This window comes from Mercenaria mercenaria, chromosome 1 (assembly GCF_021730395.1).
Source record: "Mercenaria mercenaria strain notata chromosome 1, MADL_Memer_1, whole genome shotgun sequence".
Lineage (NCBI taxonomy): Eukaryota > Metazoa > Mollusca > Bivalvia > Venerida > Veneridae > Mercenaria > Mercenaria mercenaria.
Window position 1 is genome coordinate 63233747 of NC_069361.1, and position 23609 is coordinate 63257355.

General features: G+C 34.5%; 2 protein-coding genes across 2 annotated transcripts in view; both read right to left on the bottom strand.

The window, feature by feature from the left end:
* Positions 1 to 23609, bottom strand: part of LOC123566151 (uncharacterized) — a 70018-nt gene that overhangs the window by 40190 nt on the left and 6219 nt on the right. The window lies entirely within an intron of this gene.
* The window catches only part of LOC123553026 (uncharacterized), a 41237-nt gene that overhangs the window by 11733 nt on the left and 5895 nt on the right, over positions 1 to 23609 (bottom strand). Inside the window, exons 7-20 of the mRNA XM_053549338.1 lie at positions 21977 to 22311; positions 20051 to 20150; positions 19578 to 19713; positions 18834 to 19009; positions 16068 to 16795; positions 15009 to 15116; positions 14590 to 14682; positions 14205 to 14344; positions 12304 to 12435; positions 11491 to 11550; positions 11170 to 11261; positions 8991 to 9111; positions 7749 to 7856; positions 7342 to 7400 (exon numbers count right to left, since the gene is read on the bottom strand). Of these exons, the coding sequence (XP_053405313.1) occupies positions 7342 to 7400; positions 7749 to 7856; positions 8991 to 9111; positions 11170 to 11261; positions 11491 to 11550; positions 12304 to 12435; positions 14205 to 14344; positions 14590 to 14682; positions 15009 to 15116; positions 16068 to 16795; positions 18834 to 19009; positions 19578 to 19713; positions 20051 to 20150; positions 21977 to 22311 (2388 nt within the window). The remainder of the gene's footprint in view (positions 1 to 7341; positions 7401 to 7748; positions 7857 to 8990; positions 9112 to 11169; positions 11262 to 11490; positions 11551 to 12303; positions 12436 to 14204; positions 14345 to 14589; positions 14683 to 15008; positions 15117 to 16067; positions 16796 to 18833; positions 19010 to 19577; positions 19714 to 20050; positions 20151 to 21976; positions 22312 to 23609) is intronic.

Sequence of the window (23609 nt, forward strand, 5' to 3'; positions counted from 1 at the left end):
AAAAGATAAAGCCAATATAATTTCCTGTGAAAGAGACTTCTTATATGGATTGTTACAGGAAAATATGGGGTAGAAATTTGTAGCTACAAATTACAGACATTGAAGACCAATAGTGTTACTGACCCCAATGTCTATCAAATGTATATGTAAAATTAAAAGTTACATTTAAATCAAATTTATTTTAAATTCGGACCAGCAGTCAAAGAGGTGTTTTATACTACTTTGCAGCAGTTAAGGAGAGGTTGTAAAAAGACATTTCAATCATTAGCTCTGGCAGCCCATGTGTGCAACCAAGTGGAACCATTTTAAATATGACCATCAGAGGAACATTTATATTAAGTTCAATCAAATTCTACCAAACAGTTTCAGAGGATTGCAGTTTTAATAAAAGAGTGGACGAATGAACAAAATTAATGATGGAGCTAAGCCATCACAATAGCTCTACCCTCTTTATAGTCAAGCAATCCAACCAACAAGTCCGTTTAAATGCATTAAAAGAAAATATGGGTGTGTAAATTATCTTAAAACTGGAAACAAGCAAAGCTCAGACCATCATGCAGCGGATTCTCACTGGTATCAAGGAAGGCACTTAAAACAGTTATTCACTATCCATTTATGTTCATTTATATCCTTTTAGGTAAGACAGTAATACAAATACATTGTAAACATCAAGTATGGCAGTAATTAGCCTCTGGATACAACCTGTTGTTCTGTAAAATAATTTCAATGTGCATTTTTACCAAGCATTTATCACACAAGAAGGCAGTGGAGCTATCTGGAGGTGTTTCATCTTGATCACGACCTATACATCCAGGGTGGAACCATAAGTTACAGTTGTCACACTTCCAGTATTGTCTGTAAATAATTTCATTATGAGATTAATTGATTGAAAGATAAGAAGAGATTTGTTACATATAAGATCGGTATTTAAACTACATGTATAAATGTAGGTGCAGCTGCTCTGAACTGTCAGTTGCATTTAACTGAAAACTAAATAATCAGACTGTTCATGTTCAATATTTAATTTCAAAAGAAATATTAAACTACATGTGTGTCCCTATGACACAAGTGCCCCACCCTACTGTCACAGTACTTAGTTTTATGACAAGACTACACATTTTAAAGATGTTTGAAACACAAACTTCTAAGAACTTTAAGTGTATTTTTCTCTTAGTCAAGGACCATAACTCTGATCTAGCTGAGTCAAATCTCAAAGAGACCACTCTGTGCAAAACTTCATATGTTATAAAATAATCCTCTTATGTTTTATGACTCTATGTCAAGTACGTTTTGACATACATGCAGCATACAAACTTTTTACAAACTTTAAATTTTTAACTAAGTCAATAACCGTAACTATGGTCTTGCAAAGTGAAAAAAATCTAAGCTCCACAAATTCACATGCTGGAAAACATTCCTACATGATTTCATTCTTAGGTGATTTATTTTTTAAGATATATGCAACACAAGCACCATATGTGTATATTTCACTTAGTCAATGAACATAACTCCAATCTTGCCGAGTTGAATCCTAACCAGAACATCTAGTGTACAACTTCACATGCTATAACAGTCCCCTAATGTTTAATGAATCTAAGTCAAATACTTTTTTGAGATGCATGTGACACAATCTTGTATCCCATTTATGCCTATTTTCAACAATCAAGAGCAATAACTCTGGTCTGTCTAAGTAAAATCCATCCAGAACAAAATCCCATGTGTACAACTTTAATATGCTGAATAATATTCCTATAAAGTTTAATGACCCTATGTCATACACTTTTTGAGATGCACCCCCACCCCCAATTTGGGGGTCACAAAAACATAACTTAAGCTCATACCTTCCATCATTAGGTTGTTTGCATATGCAGTACTTGTTTACTTTCCGTTTCAAATCCTCATACCAAAAGGAACTTCTTTTCCTCTGAAAATGGAATGTAATACCCTACAAATAGACATTATCACACAGGCAGTGTACTCATTCATTTGTTTGTTTTGGGTTTAACGCCGTTTTTCAACAGTATTTCAGTCATGTAACGGCGGGCAGTTAACCTAACCAGTGTTCCTGGATTCTGTACCAGTACAAACCTGTTCTCCGCAAGTAACTGCCAACTTCCCCACATGAATTATCAGAGGTGGAGGACTAATGATTTCAGACACAATGTTGTTTATCAAATAGTCACGGAGAACATACGCCCCTCCCGAGGATCGAACTCGCGACCCCGCGATCCGTAGACCAACGCTCTTACCTACTGAGCTAAGCGGGCGGGCACTGTGTACTCATTCAGTATAACTTTTTGAAACACAACTGAACTGATTACAGAAAACATGCACTAACATAATGAATTATCCCCCTGTTGTTCAATTACAAGACAGCTTTATCAAATACAAACTCACCTTAGGAACCCTACGCAAATAATTTGTTTCTACTGTCTGTTGTGTTTCTGGTTGCCCTTCAACTTCTACTTCCTCTGGTTGCCCTTCAGCATGTGCTTCCTCTGGTTGCCCTTCAGCATGTGCTTCCTCTGGTTGCCCTTCAACTTGTACTTTCTCTGGTTGCCCTTCAACTTGTACTTCTAGTTGCCCTTCAACTTGTACTTCCTCTGGTTGCCCTTCCACCTGCACTTCTTCTGGTTGCCCTTCAACTTGTACTTTCTCTGGTTGCCCTTCAACTTGTACTTCTGGTTGCCCTTCAACTTGTATGTTCTCTGGTTGCCCTTCAACTTGCACTTCTGGTTGCCCTTCAACTTGTACTTCCTCAGGTTGCCCTTCAACTGGTACTTCCTCTGGTTGCCCTTCAGCTGGTACTTCCTCAGGTTGCCCTTCAACTGGTACTTCCTCTGGTTGCCCTTCAGCTTGTACTTCTGGTTGCCTTTTAACTTGTACTTCCTCTGGTTGTTCTTCAACATGTACTTCCTCTAGTTGTTCCACACATACTTTCTCTTGTTGCTGCTCAGCTGCCACCTATCATATCAAAATAAAATCCAACTTTTGCTGTTATTCTACCTGTACTGTTAAAATATATCAAAGGCCTGAATGGCCTGAGTCGGCTAATGATTGATGTACTGACAGTATAGTCTACCAGTTTCAGTTTGTTTTTAGTTTTTTTCTTAAAATTTCATAACACAGCTCGATATTTACCCAAAATATTATATCCGGATACGATTACACTTTTCTCCAGTTTGAACAATATATTTTACAAATTGTGATGATACGAAGACATTTAGCAGCAATTGGCAGTATCTGACATTGAAGTTTATGGTTAAATTACCTCTTATTTAAATCTTTTCATAAAAAAGTTGTTTCGTTTCGTGAAAGCAGCCAAACATAGACGATCTACTTTCGATTTCAAAAACTACAAGAAAATACAATTTAATGTTTCGCCGATTTGTTTATTTATCGAAAAATAAGAATTAAAATCATTTTTAATATCAGTAGTAACTAAACAAACCAGTAAGAGCTTCTTCTTCCGATAATTTATCCGTTTACTGACTGCAAAATTCAACCCCCGCAAAGTTTATAGAAATCATATGATGCGTGTTTACGTTCAATGTGGGAGAATTAAGGCTGATCGGCTATGTTACCTAACGCATCCAGACGATTCAGATTTTGTTTTTAAAAAAGCATTGTGTGCGTTTCTGTAATTTTATATACGTTTTTATACGCTTAGAAATTATTAGACATGCGTATTTGCATTATTTCTATACGTAATTTACGCTAATACGCATCTTATCTGGAGCCCTGTGGAACTATTTTTTGTCTTTCGCTGGATGTTACCCAAGCTTTGTAAGCCTGCGCAATTCTTAAAATGCACATTTATGCTTAATGAGTTACATTCGAGTATTGCACAATTACAAGTCATAAATATGACAGATTACATCGTATATTGGTCATAGCAAAGGGAATTGACACAACTTAACTTCATTCATGCAGTGAACTGTTTGAAGTTTGAGAAATCTAATGGAACTACATCCCTTCACTGTGTTATTTGGTCCATTTAGAGAATCGCTGGATAGCAAGGACTCGTCAAAAGGCTTTCAGCCTTTAGCCGACTCAAAAATACCAGATGTTGATATATATGTTGTACCAAATATATAAGATTGCCAAAAATATATCCATACAGTTTATAACCAAATATGATCAAGTTATCTTAAAACCAATGCTTACACGTTCATGAAATACCACAATATAAAGGTCTTAAGAATGTAGTAACAAGTTCTTTTGTCAAAACTAATATACAGAGCATGAATTTAGATGCATTTGTGCACATAAATTATAAAAGAATATAATAATTTATAAACAACTGACTGCAAATTAATCATAAACCCTTGAAGTAGGTTTTTCTCTATTATACTGTTAAAAAATGTTAACTCTTTTTGACACCTTGCTCTGTGCACATGGCTTACTTTAAAGTGAACTCTATCTAAAATGAGAACTATTAAACAATGTGCCATAAAACAATACAAAGAAAGTGACTGTTTTATTGAATAACACCAGAGGCCTAGCATCTGTGATAGAACCTGACTATTCCAGGAAACAGTACTTTATCTATTACTTACATTATCTTTACAGATGTAGCTCATTTGGTTGTTGGTATTCCTTTGCTGTCTTAGTTGCCGGGGCTGTAATGTATGATCATTAATATTTATGAAAGCAAAAAAAATCCATGACCCTTTTACTATCACATGTATGTGTAATTGTCTAATTGACAGTAATATTTTAATCATATCTACACTGTTAAAACCTGCTATTTAAAAGGGATGTTAGTGTCTGTAGACAGTCAAATACAAAATTAAAACTTAACTTCACCTGTATCAACTACGTAACAGACACTTGAGCAGAAACAATGTATGCCAAAAATGTTTTTGTAATGTTTCCAAAGTAATGTACAAGTTTGTCACTGTTTTACTTTGGTACAGTTTGTATTTGCTCTTGGTAGCACCATACAAATAGTAAATAACCAATACGAACAAGTGATTGCCATGCAATACCAAGTCTCCTACAGGAATGCACCTTATTTTCTCTACTACAGTATAACATAATGAACTGATATCTGTCAATGATGTATATATCGTACTATATATATGTTATAACACAACACTAACTTGGATCAAAATTTGCATATACAAAAATCTACAGTTAATGATTGTTTCATAACATCTATAATTATATGATTTCAATTTTTATAACATTTCATTTTTAAATTGGTGGGAAAATTTGAGAAAAAATGTAAGAAATCATCATATTAAACGGAAGTAATTTTGAAGATTACTGGAAATGTAACATTTAATAAGTACCCAATAGTCCATCCTGCACAATGTACAGCGAAAACTCTCCCCATCTCCCAGAGCACTTGTATCTGCTTCTACACAGTACCGTGTAAAATGGTAAGATCTTCCACAATCTGCACAAGGAATCTGAAATAATACTTTAGCTCAATAAACCAGAAATAGCATACCTGCAGGGCCGGCAAAATCAACTGTCCGGGTTGTCCGAGTCGTACATTTGCGGGTCCGGACAACCAAATTTTTGCATTTTGCTTGTCCGTGGACAAGTGAAAATTGAGCATCTGCTTCCTAAAATTTGACCGAAATTCCAATTCAGACACTCAAAGCAATATTCAAGTCACCCGATTTTTCTTTTGATCCACACTCGCTAACTGCTTACGTAAATATACACTGAATACTCGCCATTATAATTTAAGATCCGCCTACTGCAGGTACTTGCGAGATTTTCCCGAGAAATGTGAAAGCGAATCAAATTAACAGTTACACGAGATGCAATTGTACTCAGCCAATCAGCGACGCTGTTACGTCTAATTATCTAACTGAGTTTAATTATCGACATGTGTAAACTAATTGTTGATAAAACTTATAATTATGATGATATCCATGGTAAATTAACGACTTGTTTTGAAAATATTCAACTACATAAAGACGATGGGTGGCAGACGTCTTTCGTCGATACTGATATGAAAATTGGACACATATCTCTATTTTACACAATAAATTTTACTTTTCATTTCTATTCGCGTGAGATGCTGTTTTTGTAATGACTTGGTGTTAATAAGAAATAAACCCTTTTCCTTACATTGGTATAGCACAAAATATTACAAAATTGTCAGTACGACGTTTTGAAAACAAGTAACTTTATTGAAACAATAGTCCTCGAGTTGGAAATGACATTACTAAGAAAATGAATAAATAGTATTGACCATTTTTTGAATAAAGGACCGAGTGAGTCTGAGACACCACCATAACACAATTACTGACTGTGTATGAAACTTTACACACAGCAGTAATTATCTTGTTAAACCTTAAAGCCGATTTCATCACTGTCTGACTTTTTATAGCATAAGGCTTTATAGGCTGCGGCTGTCTAATAATACAAGTAAGTAGAAAATAAGTACATTGTTTTATTTTATTAGACAAATACCAAAACTAAAAGTTTATACAAAATGTACGGACAAGTAAACTAGCAGTACGGACAAGTAAATTTTCTAAGTTACTTGTCCGTGGACAAGTAAAATTTTCTGAGATTTTGCCGGCCCTGTACCTGATAAAGTATTTTAAAAATAAGATGTGTATATACAAGATACAGGTACTCGAGCGCACTTGCGGATGTGAAGACATAACTGTCCAAATGCTGTTTGGTGTATGTGCACGTGTGATTGCATGGGCCGTTGCGTTTGTGAATAATATTCCTGAAATGTTTCACAATACTGGGTCAAATATGTGCCAAAGTGCCAAAAAAAAGTGTATTAACAAACCAGACTGTGTCTGTAGGGCAGGGGGTGCCCCAACTGGTACATTTGTCACAAATAAGGGGCAATAGTTAAAATGTTTGCAGTCTTAAGGGAGAACAGTCTCAACAAACTTTATATTATGAGGGATTCATTATTCTAGCCCATACTTTTTTGAGCTATGAGCATCACAAACAAAAAATCCGCTATTTTAGCTATTTCAAGGGCTTGATCTCTGTAATTAGAGCTAAAATCTGAAGAAGAATCAAAACTGTGCAAGGTCATGTTATGATAAAGACTCGAGGTTTCATGAATTTACACCCAATACTTTTTTAGGTAGGCACGTGATTATGTGAAAATGTGTATTTTTCACTATTTCAGGGGCCGTAACTTTGGAAATAGGGTGTTGGAGCTAGACAAAAAATAGGTGGTGCTCAAGTTCATATTATGCTCAAGACTCATGCAAGGTTTCATCAATTCATATCAAATACTTTTTGAGCTAGGGACGTCAAAAACATTTTTTTGGATGGATGGACACACAGACAAGACCAAAACTATATGCTCGCACCAATCATAATGGGGACACAAAAACTGATTACCGTATTTTTACTGTTGTCAATAGACATCCCACACTTTGGGCAGCAACCAGTAAGGAACACTGAAAAAATCAGGCAAAGTATATATACTGCTGAATAAATTATGATAGGTTAAATTTTAAGACAATGCAATAAAGAGAAGTTAGGAGATTAGGAGAAGGATACGTAAAGTTACATTGTAACTTTTAACCTAATCCTTATTTCATTTATAGAAAGGTTGTATCATGTTATGCTTATGTGAAAAATAAATACTGTTTTAAACTAAAGAGAAGTTACATTACATATATAGTGTGACATGAACATAAAACTTAGTTAATCAAAAATGTATGATATTTCTGACTCTGAAGCATGAGCAACACACAAGCTGAGTTTTAACAGAACTCAAGGCCTTTGAGCACATTATCACATACCTTCAAATCCATAATTTTCTTTGCTACATTCCACCTCATATGGTCTAGATCACTTTGAGTAATACATGTGAGGCTGTGTTCACCACCTGTAAGGTGTTTCTCAGCAAACTGAAATACATCAATTTTTACAAAACAATTATGCAAGGGCCCTATATCACTCAAACTATTCAAAGTACTGCAAATTGATATAATCCACTCAATGAGAAGACTGAATTATTGCATTTTCAAACAGACAGGTAAGATTATCAATGCCCAAGATTATGAACACTGTAAAACACTTTAGTTTATACTAATTTATTTTAGCTCGATTGTGATGAAAGCTTCAAGCTTATTGTAACCACTCTCGAGTCCGCTTCTTGGAAAAACCAGTACTGGTGTCATTCCCTCGCTCGCTTGCACGTACGCACGCACACACTATGTATTGTGACTGCTTACAGCACGCCAAGATAACAGATATGGTTTTACATGACTAAATCTAGCTCTACAGCAAAACTGCCAAACTCCAATGCTGTGATCTCCCTTGCCGCTTCGCTCATTGATCACTGCCACCACAACATTCATGTGACCATGGTTCATCACGTGCTGTCGGATCGGTTTAAAAATTAACTTATATATTAACATGTCACTATGATATACCAAACTTTTGACAATAACATATCTTGGCCAGAAGGAAAATATTTAAAAGCCTCTATCTGTTCCGGCTTGGGTCAAATGACAGCATTATAATAGTAAATGACGTCAAAGATCAACGTCGACATACTCGTTTGTTTACTTTCAGTTTCGTTTCAGGATACTTACCGGTCGTGTAAAATGCTGTAAATACCTATTTCCATTCAGAATCATTTTGTTTTTCATTATGGAACATTTGCCAGTGCTAAAAGAAGTAATAACTTCGAAAACATTGGGGAAAAATAACTAAATAATCACATAACTAAAAGAAGTCCACTTAGCTAAATTTTAGCTAAAACATTCGTGTTGGCAGTGAACAATGAGCTAAGCGGCAAGGGAGATCATAACGTCGGAGTTTGCAGTATGCTGTTTGCAGAACAGCATACCTAGAAGCCAAGCTCTAGGCCTGACAGTTATCATATATCAAATGCAAATAACCAGCACAGAATTCAAAGTAAACCAAAGGCCCAATGAAATATTCAAATTCTACCCACAAAACCAAAACCTTGTCCAAAACCTATCCCACTTTTTGAACCCAGTTAATTTAATCAAACATGCTGATAAACATCTTACAATTAGGCAAAAGATGCCACAATTATAGCTGTCTGTTTGGGACGTATGTCTAAAGGAAGACAACCGCCATTCTTTGTGTGTGACTTCTTCTGGCTCTGCGAGGCATGAAGATATGTAACGACTGAAATAAACATTACTGCATGTGTAACGAGCAATAGTATGGAGTATCTCCAAGAATAACATTGTGGTTATTATTCAAACAAAGTCTAATATCTGTCAATTAAATTAATATAAATGCTACAAAACGCTACAACAAGAGGGCCATGATGGCCCTATATCGCTCACCTGTTATCATTACACTTGAGGACAAGAAGGTCCTCAGAAAAAAATATCTAAGTCCAAAGGACAGGAACAACAAAGGAAAGAAATTTAACCAAAAAGAAAAAAAAATTCTTACAAGGTACAGATATGTCTAAATACACCTAAACATAGGAGGTACCATCCATGTTGTACAACAGAAAAGTGGCCTCGGTTTTTCCCTATGGTCAATAATAAAAATTTTACATAAATAAGCTATTTATAGTAATGTAAAATGGAAGTAATTAAAAAGAAAATTATTGTAAGTGAACAAAAGAAGGATCTGCCAAATAAATCTGTTGACATAGATGAAATTTCTGATTAGTATCTTCATTAGTTACAGAGATATACCCATTATAATTTGAAATAAAGGGAGGTAATTTGACATAAAATCAGTCCATAGTTATCTACCCTGGTCCAACTAATGACAATAATGAAATTTCAAATAAGTCCTATAAGTACTTACTGATATAAATCCATTTTGACTAAAATCAGGGGAGGTAATCAGATATAAAATAACTCTGGAACCTATGATTGGATCTGATTTGACATGGAATCCAAGATTTATTGTTGTTGAAGATATTTTGGAAGTTTGTATCAAATAAAACCATAAATGAAGTCTCTATATGGCTGCAAAAGCCAAAATAGCCAATTTTGGACATTTCAGGGGCCACAACTCTTGAACCCATGATGGAATCTGGCCAGTTCTAGAAAGGAACCAAGATCTTGTGGTGATACAAGTTGTGTGCAAGTTTGATTAAAATCAAATCATAAATGAAGAACTTTGCTATTGTGCAGACAAGGTCAAAATAGCTAATTCTGGCCCTTTCAGGGGCCATAACTCTAAAACCCATTAAGGGATCTGACCGGTTCAACAAAGGGACTGAGATCTTATGGCAACATAAGTTATGTGCAAGTTCGATTAAATTCAAATCATAAATGAAGCTGCTATTGTGCAGACAAGGTCAAAATAGCTAATTCTGGCCCTTTCAGGGACCATAACTCTGGAACTCATAATGGAATGTAGTTAGTTCAAGAATGGAACCAAGATCATATAGTGATACAAGACGTGTGCAAGTTTGGTTAAAATAAAATCATAAATGAAGCTACTATTGTGCAGTCAAGGTCAAAATAGCTCATTCTGGCCCTTTCAGGGGCCATAACTCTGGAATCCATTAAAGAATCTGGCCAGTTCAGGAAAGGAACCAAGATCTTATGGTGATACAAGTTGTGTGCAAGTTTGGTTAAAATAAAATCATAAATGAAGCTACTATTGTGCAGACAAGGTCAAAATAGCTCATTCTGGCCCTTTCAGGGGCCATAACTCTGGAATCCATTACAGAATCTGGCCAGTTCAGGAAAGGAACCAAGATCTTATGGTGATACAAGTTGTGTGCAAGTTTGGTAAAAATCAAACCATAAATAAAGCTGCTATTGTGCAGACAAGGTCAAAACAGCTGATTTTGGCCCTTTCAGGAGCCATAACTCTGGAACCCATAATGGGATCTGGCCAGTTCAAGAAAGGAACCGAGATCTTATGGTGATACAAATTGTGTGCAAGTTTGGTTAAAATAAAATCATAAATGAAACCACTATCGTGCAGACAAGAAATTGTTGATGGACGGACAGACGGACGACGGTGATCACAAAAGCTCACCTTGTCACTATGTGACAGCTGAGCTAAAAATACAAGCATGGTCTGCAAAGAAATAAAGTTATTGCCAATCAATATTGAAAAATCTCAAGAAATCTAAAATTTGAACTTTGTCTTAATTTGTGTAGATCTGTACGTTATATGAAGAGTAGTAAGAAGTTTTTCATTATTTTCCTCTTCTACTCTGATGTAACTGCATATTTTTTTTTTGGTATGTCATTTTGTTACCACATAGCCTCCTTGATTGATCTACTTTCCACTGCCTCATTATGCAGTATCGGGTTGTAAAAGTACACTTTCTTCTGCACCACATCTAAAATCTGGAATTACATGTATATTTACATAATGTCAGAGTAAAGAATTAAACCCTCATCCTGACACAGATGTGGTACTGACAAACTGGAATTTACACAAACAGAAAACTTTTTCCTTCTAACATTCATGCTTCTTTCCAAATAATTATATAAAAGACTTGTCTACTGAAAAAAAAATAAATATTTATGACGTAACAACACACTAAGAAGTTCTGAATCTCATGAGAAAACTCACCACAAGTACCCAGTGACCTCCTCTACAATATGCACCTACCACAAACAAACAATCACGTAACTGAAATAGATGTTGAACATTGTTCTTAAAACTGACCAATAACACCTGACATGCTTAGTTAACATCTCTGTTATGGCAACAATGTATATACATACATCTTTGTACAATGGTCATAAAAATATTTCTTTTAATCTGTGCAAGGGTTTCAATTTAATTGTTATGTACAGACTGCTTTACCTTCAGACGGAAAATGCTCACAAAGAATTTATATAATGTTTCAGAAAATAAAATTTTTAATGCATAACATATTCCTAACAATTACAGATTAAACTGACCATTTTATTCTTTTACAACAGTTACTGTGAATTATTTTTTTTATTTTTTTTGAAACTCCTATTCTCACTTGTGTAAAGGTCTGTAAGAAGTCAACTGTTTCCATCCCTTGGAGTGCAAGGATATACTTGTAAACAAGTGGGTCAAGCTTTTTTCTTTTAAACTTGAATACAATTTATCTGCACATGATTTTACATTTTTTATGTATCAAAGGTTAAGCTTTTTTTCATGTATGGTTTTACAGCAGTGACATTCTGTTATGTTGAAGACATTCACACTAAAATCACGCACAGAAAAGACATATATATGTATACACAGTGCAAAACCAATTTTCCTGCATTTTTGAAATGGTACAATACAACAAGATGCAGATGGACTGTCTAAGAAATCAAACCTAGATGCAAATAAATGGAGACAGATGCCAACTCAAAGTCTAATCCTAGGCAAAAGAGAAAAAAGAAATACTTTAAATTTGTGTACATTAGGTAGATTTCTTGAGGAGTATGTCCTATTAATGATTGAAGACATAGTGGTGCTGTCAATATGAATCATCCGGCCCAAGTTCTGCTCAGTAAGCTCAACACACAACATATTCAAGTATGTGTCCATTACCTGTAAAGAAAGTTACACCTGAATATGTTTCAAAACACAACTTTTGAAAAAATAACAATCATCTATCTAAAGAGTAGGACTGAATAATTGCTTTATAACTAAACAGCTACACATTAAACAAAAACAACAAAAAAGAGCAATCAAATTTCAAAGACTTCACTTAGCATACCATAATAAGGATTAAAAGTTTATCTTTAACAGATTTACTTTCATACAGAAAACTCCCGATTTGCACATCCTAAATTTCATGTGCTTACACTGCACATTAGAACATACCATTTGCAGCAATAATTAGGCACAAAAATGAAGTTAATAAAGGATTCAGACATATTGCTGCACACTTTGGTATAGGATAAAATTTATTTGCACAATATTTGTAAGTCAGAATGTTGCAGTAAAAGCATGTACAAATAGACAAAAAGTTGTATTATATATGAATACACTGTATTTTGAATATTAAATAGATAAACCATATGCAGAAATATAGAATCATTTTTGTATTCAAACATGCAGTATTTTACCAAACCGAAAAGTCAAATCTGGATATAAGAATGTACTGACTTCCTGCATATCATTACAATAAAAGGATACTGTGTGTGGTTTGTAGCAAGGCAAATCTTCTCAACATAAATTTGTTGGTTTGTAAACTGCTGGTTCATAAAGCCTATAATCATAGTTCATTGTAGGGTTAACCACTTTGTAACTATGGTATTTTCCACTGTATATATTGAATTCGAATATACTGTGGCAAATATCAAAATATTAAAAAAAGTAGGGATGTCAATGAATACCAAAACTGGCATCCGAATATTCGACCAACCATCCGAACGAATATCCGGATATTCGTTCCCGCACATAACCTCTTTTTTCTGATGACCTAAATGTATTTATATCAGGGCTTATGACGTTTTTCTAAGACCTGTCATACTTGCAATAAATTAGCGGTCGCCATTTTGAAATGAAAGAAAGGTAACTCTGACAAGATTTTTTCGGTTTAGTTTTATTATGCAAATTGGAAGGATTCGAATCTCTTCTGTCGGATATATGTAATTATTTATTTAAGTCCAGGTCCAAAATATATTCTTTCAAAAATAGGCTTTATGTAATTGCAAACTCAGTATGAAAAGACAGATTCATGGGATTTGTTTCTTTAATTACACAAACACATTATCAAGTTCAGCACCGATATTTATCAACAAATGTTTGTTGCAGTCGGCATCAATAAAAGAGCATATAATGCACGTGTACTAATTATCACTTTCGCGCTGTCTTGTGTCTTGCAATATTTGCCGACGATTTGTAAACACGTGTTTTAAATTATGCATAATTATTAACTGATAATAATTGCATTGTTTGATCAAACAAGACTATCTAAGATGACAAGTATGTTTCGCACACCTGTCGGGTAGGTGTCATCACCATGGTGATTGTGTATTACGTTCTGACACGCTATCTATGTGACGAAAAAATTATAATGCTATAAACATGAAAATAAATATTTCAGTAATCTGTATAGTACTACCAAATATTCGAATACTTAAATTAGATCCGAATATTCAGACCCGTGACCGAATAACCGGATATCCGTTGACATCCCTAAAAAAAAGATATACCCTATTCTAGCATGTGCTAAAATGCAGCTTTAAAATGTTAGAATTTAGTAAATAATATATACACTATCTAACAGTTGCAAATTTAACTGATGTGACCGATAAAACAACTTTGCAATGTGTGTTAGAATATATAGTGTAAATGACAAGGAATCTCACATTGTCTGTAAGCCATTCTGGACTTTTGAGTGAACGAATGTCTGTGTCTGTAACTATCCGACCATACACCTTTGCAACAGGTACATCAAAGTCTTGTGGCAGATTCCAAATGAGTTGTACCTCATCTGATGATGTGTTGTCTATAAGTGAGAATAAGGACAACCAAATAACATACAGGATAAAGCAACAGTCAAATAAACATTATTTCTTTACAAAGAGACTAAGCTATCTAATCATTCTGCCAGAAATATAAAGTTTTTCAGCTTTGAAAAGTTATTTTAAAGACAAGAAGAGCTGTGTAGAATATTGTCATAACCGAGTTTGTCCTGTATCTTGCGGCAATGACCTTATATCCAAAACGGACAAATAAAGAGAAAAACTATACCATTACTTGCTGTCCCACTTTTACTATGAAGTCTTGGTCCAGTATCAATCTTTGACACGGAATTATCTACCAACTGCTTCTTGTATAAATTTTCTGAAATATATAACTTTGAAAATATTCAGCAAATCTGTAAAGCAACAGCATTTATGCCAAATGCATGGTAAATATCTATTTATCTAATCCTTAAAGAGTATGTCTGTAAGCTGTGGTACTAAATGTCAAAAGAAGATAATTCTACAATTGCAGAGGGTTTTATTATTTATTTGATGCACATCATTTATTCTCTAAAAAGACTACACATGACCTTAATGTTAACACAGATGCTACAAATTTTGAAGTTCATAGTTATGAAAGGGAAAACAGATATGTTGTGTTGCAATGTACATCTATTATTTTAAAGTATCAAATTCTACATGTACCTTTTTTGTTCAGTGACACATTTTCTGTCAACAAACTGTCTTGCGGGATAATTCTGGCACCACAGGACACAAAGACATGGTCCTTAGGCTTCACAGTCATCTTGGAAACTGGAAAAACAAAAGTAAATGGTATCAACATTTTGTCCATGATTAATTCTTACCTAGATATTATCCACATAATTACTGCCTTGAAATTTTGAAAAGACTTAGTAATGAAAACACACAAGACAGAAAAAATTGCATGTTTCAATGGCTAACTAACTTGATCTGGCTGCTAGAAAATTGCTTGAACTAATATAAATTTTACTATGATTACACAAATAATTCTCACAATGTTTACAAATATTCTGTAACTTGTGCAAGGGTTATAACCATCAACATTTACTTCATTAGGATTTTCTTTCACTAGGGCTCAATGGCTCATGTTGAGCTTGCTATTTGTAACAATAAATCATTCAAAGTCAGGCATTTACATGAACAAAGTCTATCCTGCTAACGAAATTTGACTTCTTAGAATGATTTTCTTAGACAAGCATGTGTCTTCCATGTTACTTGCCCTCTCACAGTGGTGAACATTTGTGTAAATTCACAAGATTGTACAGACAAATATTCTATTAATATTCATGTGTTTGATGTTTAACCTTTAAGTTTGACCTTGACCTATGAGCTAGAGACACAGATCGTGTGTAGAACATGGCTGTCTCACCATTGTGAACATTTCTTTAAAGCTATTTAAAAATCCACTTATTAAATGAAGAGCTTCCAGTCCAGACAAGCTATTTTATGCCAATTTTGATTGTATTTAAAATCCCCTAATTACTGATAAATTAACAGTCTTGAGATCAGCCGGATGCATGCACATACACCCAACCCACCCATACACTGAACCCTAACTGTGACAACATGGTTGGGCTGCTCCTAAGCAGGAGCAGGCTCAACAAAAAGTTACATGGTGTGAAAAACCTTGATGGCAGATAAGAAGCAATACACACAGGTTGACTTTGAGCTTTAAGTACTGAGTTAAGCTCCATAATTGCAGAATAAATGCCCCAAAAGTACCTGGCTTTCTCGTCCCCTTGCGTTTTTTACGCAGTTTAAGGGGCCTGTGTTGTAAAACTGACGGCTTCCTGCCTCTTCTGATGGGCCTGAGCAGTAAACCAGACTGAGATGGTATTCTGGACACAAGTTTCTTATGAATTGACAGCAGGTCAACATAAACATCTTCATAGTCAGCTGGGTCCCTCAACAGAAACAACATATTCCCAATAGAGGAGGCTAATGTTTTACATCTTGTAGCTACAGCCACAGGCCTTTTGCTGTTCAAGTGACGATCCGGTCCTCCCTTTTTCTTTGAAGAAGCATTCACAGGTGTGTCATCTAAGACAGAAACATGGTCAGCAACTTCATTATTTTCAAATATATCAATGTCACAACACATGTGTGGTGCATTTACAAATTCATTGGAAAGTGTGTGCCAATCATGCCCTGGAATGTTCATCATCACATGAAGCATGTGCTTACAAGGCCAGTGTGTATTAAACCAGTCCTTGCAGCTGCAGCGAGGAAGTGCTTGAGAAAGGTCAACTTCATACACTCTACCAGAATCGTAGCTTGTGACCTTGAACCTTTTTTGGCCTACTTCTTCTGCACTACTCACAGCTGGATGGTCAGATGTAGGGAGTCTATCAAGACAGTGGTCTACCAATAATTTGGGTTTACAGTGAAGAAACCTTGGAACCTCACTGGCATATTTCTTGTAGACACTTTTCACATTATACTGTACATACCTAGAAGAAATAATTATCTTGTTGAGTTACTTTTCCAGTTACAACAAAGAAGTATAAAATACACAGAATGGCAACTGGCTGTAATCTCGCGTGAGCTTGTGTCAGAGCGTGATTCGGCATTATCTTACTAAAAACAAACATCGGCGAGCATGGCGTTACAATTTGTACCTTTAAAACTACATTTAAAATACATGTTAGCTTCTAAAACAATATTAGTTTAATTTGAAATGGTCTTAAGACACGAAGTACACGTTTTTTTTGCCATCGAAAGAAGCGTGGTCATACGGTGATAATTATTTTACCGACGAATAATTGCTTTCGCATACAAAATGGCGCGTGGAGAAAGCGCCACTTCCGGTAAACGAGATCTCGTTTTTTTGTCACGGGAGGTTGGCGAGATTTGCTCTATATGCCTTTCAAGTTGCCAATCTATTTATTTTTATAGCTCTTTGGTTACAATAATGAATTGTGACTGCCTTTCAATTAGGTCTATTCTAAGATAAAGATTTTAATATTTCAAATGAAACAAACAGTGACCTTAGTACATGCATTTGTGCGTTAACAGTACACACTATGCTGAATCAGCATAGACACAGTGTGGAGTTATCTTGTACAATCGTAAAAATTTATAATTTGTGTACACTTATGGACACAATATGCCCACACATAGCACAAATCTAACAAGATGATGGCCCTATATCGCTCACCTGAGTTAAGTTGCTTGCTTGAACAAATTTCTTTGCTAAAACTTCAAAAATAAGAAAGTAGGTCAGTAGGTCATATTCATGGTCACTAAAAGTCAGTTCTAAGATAAGTGTGCAAAACTGCACATGCCATCCAAATTTCAAGGCTGTAACTTAAGAAAACAAGAAATAGGTCAGTAGGTCAAGGTCACATTTGGGTGACCCTTATCACTTCGGGTCATCAGGTAATTATAAATAAACAGTCTAGGAAATATGATCTGATAATTTTTGAAGTATTTTTTCCTATAATGTAGCAAGTGACCCCTGGGGCGGTGCCTCTTTTTACCCCAGGGGCATCATTCGACAAACTTGTTGGAGATCAACTAGGCAATGGTACATACAAACTTTTAAAGGCATAAGCCTTCAACTTTCAAATTAGAAGATTTTTAGTTTTTTCCTGTTAGTCCTGTAAGTCTATGTAAAACTTCGGACCCCCAAGGTAGGGCCTCTTTTACCCCAGGGGCATAATATGAACAATTTTGGTAGTAGTCCACTAGGCAATGCAACATACCAAATATCAAAAGCATAGGCCTTGCAGTTTCAGGCAAGAAGATTTTAAAAGTTTTTTCCTATATATGTCTATGTAAAATTAGGGAACCCCATTGCAGGGCCTCCTTTCACCCCAGGGGAATAATATGAACAATCTTGATACAGGACCACAAGGCAATGCTACACACCAAATTTCAAAAGCCTAGGTCTTGTGGTTTCAGACAAGAAGATTTTTTTTTCACTACATAATAAATACCAAAGCCCTAAGCCTTATGGTTTTGGACAAGAAGATTTTCAAAGTTTTCCCTATATATGTCTATTTAAACCAAGTGACCCCCGGAGCGGGGCCATATTAGACCCTAGGGGGATAATTTGAATAATCATTGTAGGGGCCTACTTGATGATGCTACATACTAAATATCAAAGCCCTAGGCCTTATGGTTTTGGACAAGAAGATTTTCAATTTTTTCGTTTTGGTTGCCATTGCAGAGTTCTGCATGAAATTAAACTCTTTGAAAAATTTTGAAAGAGGAACACCTAAGGATGATTTCTGTGAAGTTTGGTGTAATTCTGCCCAGTGGTTTTCAAGAAGATTTTTTTAGAAAATGTTGACGGACGGATGACAGAAGACATTGAGCGGTCACAAAAGCTCACCATGAGCCTTTGGCTCAGGTGAGCTAAAAATAGCCAAAACTGAAAATGCAACTCCTGTTTCTGTTGAGTTCATGATCTTTCCACTGCATTTTTGTATTTTCATTTTACAATATCATTGTAATTGCTAGGATAAGATTCAACAATACATGTACCTTTTGTAGCGTTCAGGTAGAAACTTTTTTATCAACGTAGTAACCATACTACTCAAGGAGCCCTCTGTATAGGAGCTCAAGTAGTTCTGCTTGAACTCCTTATGCTGAGTTTCTAGGCCATTGGTGGTGTTCACTCTTACATTGAGCAATGTTTGACGGTGGTACTGCACCCATCTCTGAAAATCACAGTTTAAAGATTTTATTTTTCAGTGACAACTTTCATACATATAACAATGACTCTAGTTTTCACTCTGTTTTATAAAGCAGAGTGAAAACTAGAGTCTCTGAACATTAATTTTGATACCCCTTAGGGTTATAACAGCATACTTATTTACAATAATCAAACATTTTCATAAGATTTTTCAACAATTTTACAATTTTCATAAAAAACTTTATACAAATTTGAAAATGGCATTTGTATGCTGTCATGTTTTTTCTTATTTCTAACACTGTGACCTAGTTTGTTTCAACCCATATGAACCAGACACAAACTTGAAATAGAGATCATCATTTTGATCTGTTCAAGTTTAAGACTTTCTCAAAAAACAAATTAAGGAAACAACACGTCAAAACCAGGGCAAAGTTAAAATTACTTTTATTGATCTACCAGTTTTGGACAGTTATACCTTCATCATGTTCAAATTAAAGTAGAAACACTATATACACATATATATATTTATCAGATCAGTCAGTGATGTTAACATTTAACAACAACTGATATAACAAGTTGTGCATAAATCTTACCTCTGAAACTGACAGCCAGTGTGTCTGGAACCATTTACGAAACATGCAGTTCAATTTCCAATGATCAGATACCTTCAAGCTGTCCACAGCTGCTTTAAACTCTTCCTCTGACTCAGCATTAGCGATACTCCTCATTCTAAAATAATTGTGTAATTGATCATTACTGATTGTTTGAGCTATCTGTGTCTTTAACATCTAGACCGGTAAGTTGGTAAAAAAATAGTTAATTCATAAGAGCATTAGAGCAGATTCTGATAAATGTGATCAGAAGGATGGACTAATGAATAAAAAAGCACTATCCTGTAGTCCATAAAAACAATCAACTGTCTAGTACTTATAGAAAGTCATTCTTCCATACCAGCTGCAACTCTGTAATAGTTTGCAATCATTTATTTTGATAAAAATTCAAGCATCAGAAATTTAATGCTTTTATTGAGATGATGCTTGATTTGTAATTGTCTGCTAACACTTACAGCTTTAGTAGCTCATCTGGTTCCTTTACACCATGGGATGGCCCAACCCAACGCTGCCATGCCTGCTCACGGTGAAAGTCGCATAAATATGTAAAACAGCCTGAATAATAATAATAAAAAGTACATTTGCATTTCTCAATGACAAAATCACAATGATATATTACTATTGTTTTGATGCAATTTTCACTGTAAGCTTTAAACAATGAAATAAAAAATGTGTGTCTGAAATGTCTTAAACTGCATAAAAGTACATTTTTTAATTCAACTGTTACTTATTAGAGTATTATAAACTTTCCACAGTTGAAGCAGTAGAGTGGACAAGTGCAGTGAGGTGAACAGTTATCACATCCCACAAACCTTTGTTACATTTGAACTTTCATTATTTTTATAACAAAATATGAGAACAGCACCTGTTCCAACTAGTTTGAAAAACTTTCAGGATGTAAAATCTTTAGCATTATTTCAACTCCATCATTTAAATTAAGACTTGAGTACATATAGCTCTCAAATGATACTATCTGCTAATAAAATTCGACCTTATTAAGTTTACTTTTAGATCTTGTTCAAACTTAACAAACTGCACACTCAAAGAGCTCAGAAGAAGTTAATACTTTTAGTATAATTACTATGGAAATATAACCGATTGCCAGATTGATGGGAACAAGCAAATGTTTTTGACAGTATTTTCTAGTGTTTTGTGTATATTTAAACTAGTACATGTATATATTTCTTTTCAAAATTTCAACTTAGTAGAAGAAGGTTTGAAGTATAAGTCGCTTTTAGGGATCAACATCAAGGCAATTTAGGAAACATAATCTCAATAAACATATCCATTAACTTTTGAGAAAATTTATTAATGTACCTTCTGAAAATACAACTTGATCCCTTTCAGCTTTATAAGATGACAAAATAATGACTATAAGCAAGTGAGGTTTGTGCTTAGAGTAATAAGAACTAAAGAAATAAAAAGGCATACTAAATACATGTGTAAAGAAAACCACTGCACCAACCAAATACAATAGAAGCTATGATTAGGATTAACGAAGGGCTGTGACAAATGTATGGTAAACTGTATCTGATTCAATTCACTTGTAAAATCAATGAAAATTTTCACACTTGTAAATTCAATGAAAATTTCTAAAGGTAATCATATAAATGCAAGTATTTTCCTTTTTATAACTACACTAAGATGATTTGTCAATTTTATTTCAACTAAACAGTTAACTGATTTCAAAGTGATAGCATTGTCACAGCTCTAGTTAAAGTAACACTGCCACTACACAGAAAAGCTTTGCTCTGATGGTCACAGCTTTATTTATTTGCATGAAATGCATTAATAATGACATCATTTCTAACACTACTCTTCTGTGACATTATGTATTAATTTTTAAATACACCCCCCCCCCTTTGGCATGAACGCATTCCCAAGATCCATGAAATTATATAACGATGTACGCCGGAGACTCACTAAAAATGCCCAACACCAAACGTAATTATAATCTGAACATGCCTGACCCTGAAGAGGAACTTTATGTGTTGAACACAGGAATTCCTGAAGGGCTCCCTAATAAAGATGATTGTGTTGATACCTGCAACATTGCATCAGAGCATAGCTTGTGCTATATACATGAAAACCTACGTATATACCCAGCCCAGGTTTTACCTATACAGCTGCATAGTATCTTTCTGAAAATTAATGTTATGTAATTATCACATTAGTTAATATTACTTCATTACTTCATGTACTTTATCTATACATTTAATAACTGAACTTAAATGTGACAATTATTATGCCAAAAATAAGTGGATTTGAAGTTAAAATTAAAAAGGTTTGCAGTTCTAAATGCTTAGCAAAATCTGTATCAAATTACTAAAATGTTTACTAATTATAAATTATGTCACTTCATTATTTACAGAAAATGTTACCTGGAAAGGTTTTTTCGATAGCATTCATTTCACCTCTGTGGTAATCAGTCATGAAATATTTGGGCATCCAAGTAGGATTCCATTCTTTTAAAACTTGAAGCCCACGCACGATATTGTATGCTGACTCTGTTGGCACTATGAAAGACCCAACTACCATGTACCCAATGTTTGTGCTGACACAAACAAAAAACAGTGGGAGGTCATATTTTGTTGTATTGTGTGTCGAATCTAACAAACATATTTCGTTTCCATATCTGGCCATCAAGCGTTTTTGGTCACTGTTTTGGTGCACAAAGATGAAGTCTTGAATATCATCATCTGATTCAGCATGTGCACTAAAAAGGTAAAACCAGAGAAGTTAAAGAGAACACTAATGCCCCTACAGAGTTTTAAGTTGGATCTGAACTGTATCATAAGGTAAAATATCTGCAGTACTTGTTTATCGAATTTTCTGAGAGAAATCTGGCCTGAGTTTGTAAAGGTTTTATATAACTTGACCTGGTAACCTAGTTTTGACCCAAGCTAACCTAAATTTGAATATATTGAAATGATACAGGCAAACAATCTGATTAATATTTTAATAGGCTGTATGCAAAATATGCCTCTATAATGTTAACAAAGTTTTTCTATGATTGATCAATTTTCAAACAAAGCTATACTATCCTCAAGACTTAATATTGTGATTAATTTGATTAATGAAAATTTGATAGAAATGCTGCATCTTGAATTTTCACATAGTTTTTCTAGGACCTGGTTTTTGACACAGTTGAATCAGGATCAAACACATCAAGAAATTATACATATATAAAAAAACAGGTTAATAATTGTTATGTCAGTCATATGGAAAATGAATCCTCTACGTAGTGTACTTTAAAAACAGGACATGAGAATAAATGTTGTTGCTTCGGGTGTGAGACATTTTACCATTTTTTTTAGATTTTTTTCTCTTTCAGTCAAGGAACATCCTAAACAATTGACTGAAATTTCTCACACTTGTTTGAAACTTAAGTTCCCTGGAATCCTGCCCAGATTTTATGTAAAGGTCAATTCAAGGGTAAATTTTGGAAACAATCAAAAATTATAACCATAATCCTAATCTCATTATACTAGTAGTAACTCATTAAATGAGCAAATTGGAAGAGCTAAAATGATCAATATTTAGGCTGCTCACTGTTTCCTATGGTCACCACATTAAAAAAAGTATTATTTTTATATACATTTTTATATTTACATTTAGGTCACAGCATAAAAGAACACATTTTATTTTTTGCTAACTGGTGAAATACTGAAAAATATCAGTGAAATATTTCTCTATATCACTCACAGTGCCGAACTTCTTTTTTCCAGATCAAATTATCTCCCTGGAAATATATTCTATAATTAACTCCCTTTGTTGCCTTTATAATTGTTGGTATCCTATTATTATCATAGTATTCAAGCCATACAGGAGACATGTACAACTAGATAATCCTATATAGGACAAGCTAGCTATAATAAGCTTTGCAAAAGAAATAACAGTACTACTTAGATCTAATGCTCTTGAAATGTTACCTTGGACCAAGGCTTGGTTGCTACATGCCTCATACGTCTTTCCTCCACTTTTCATCGGTTCCTCACTATCGTATTGTAGATT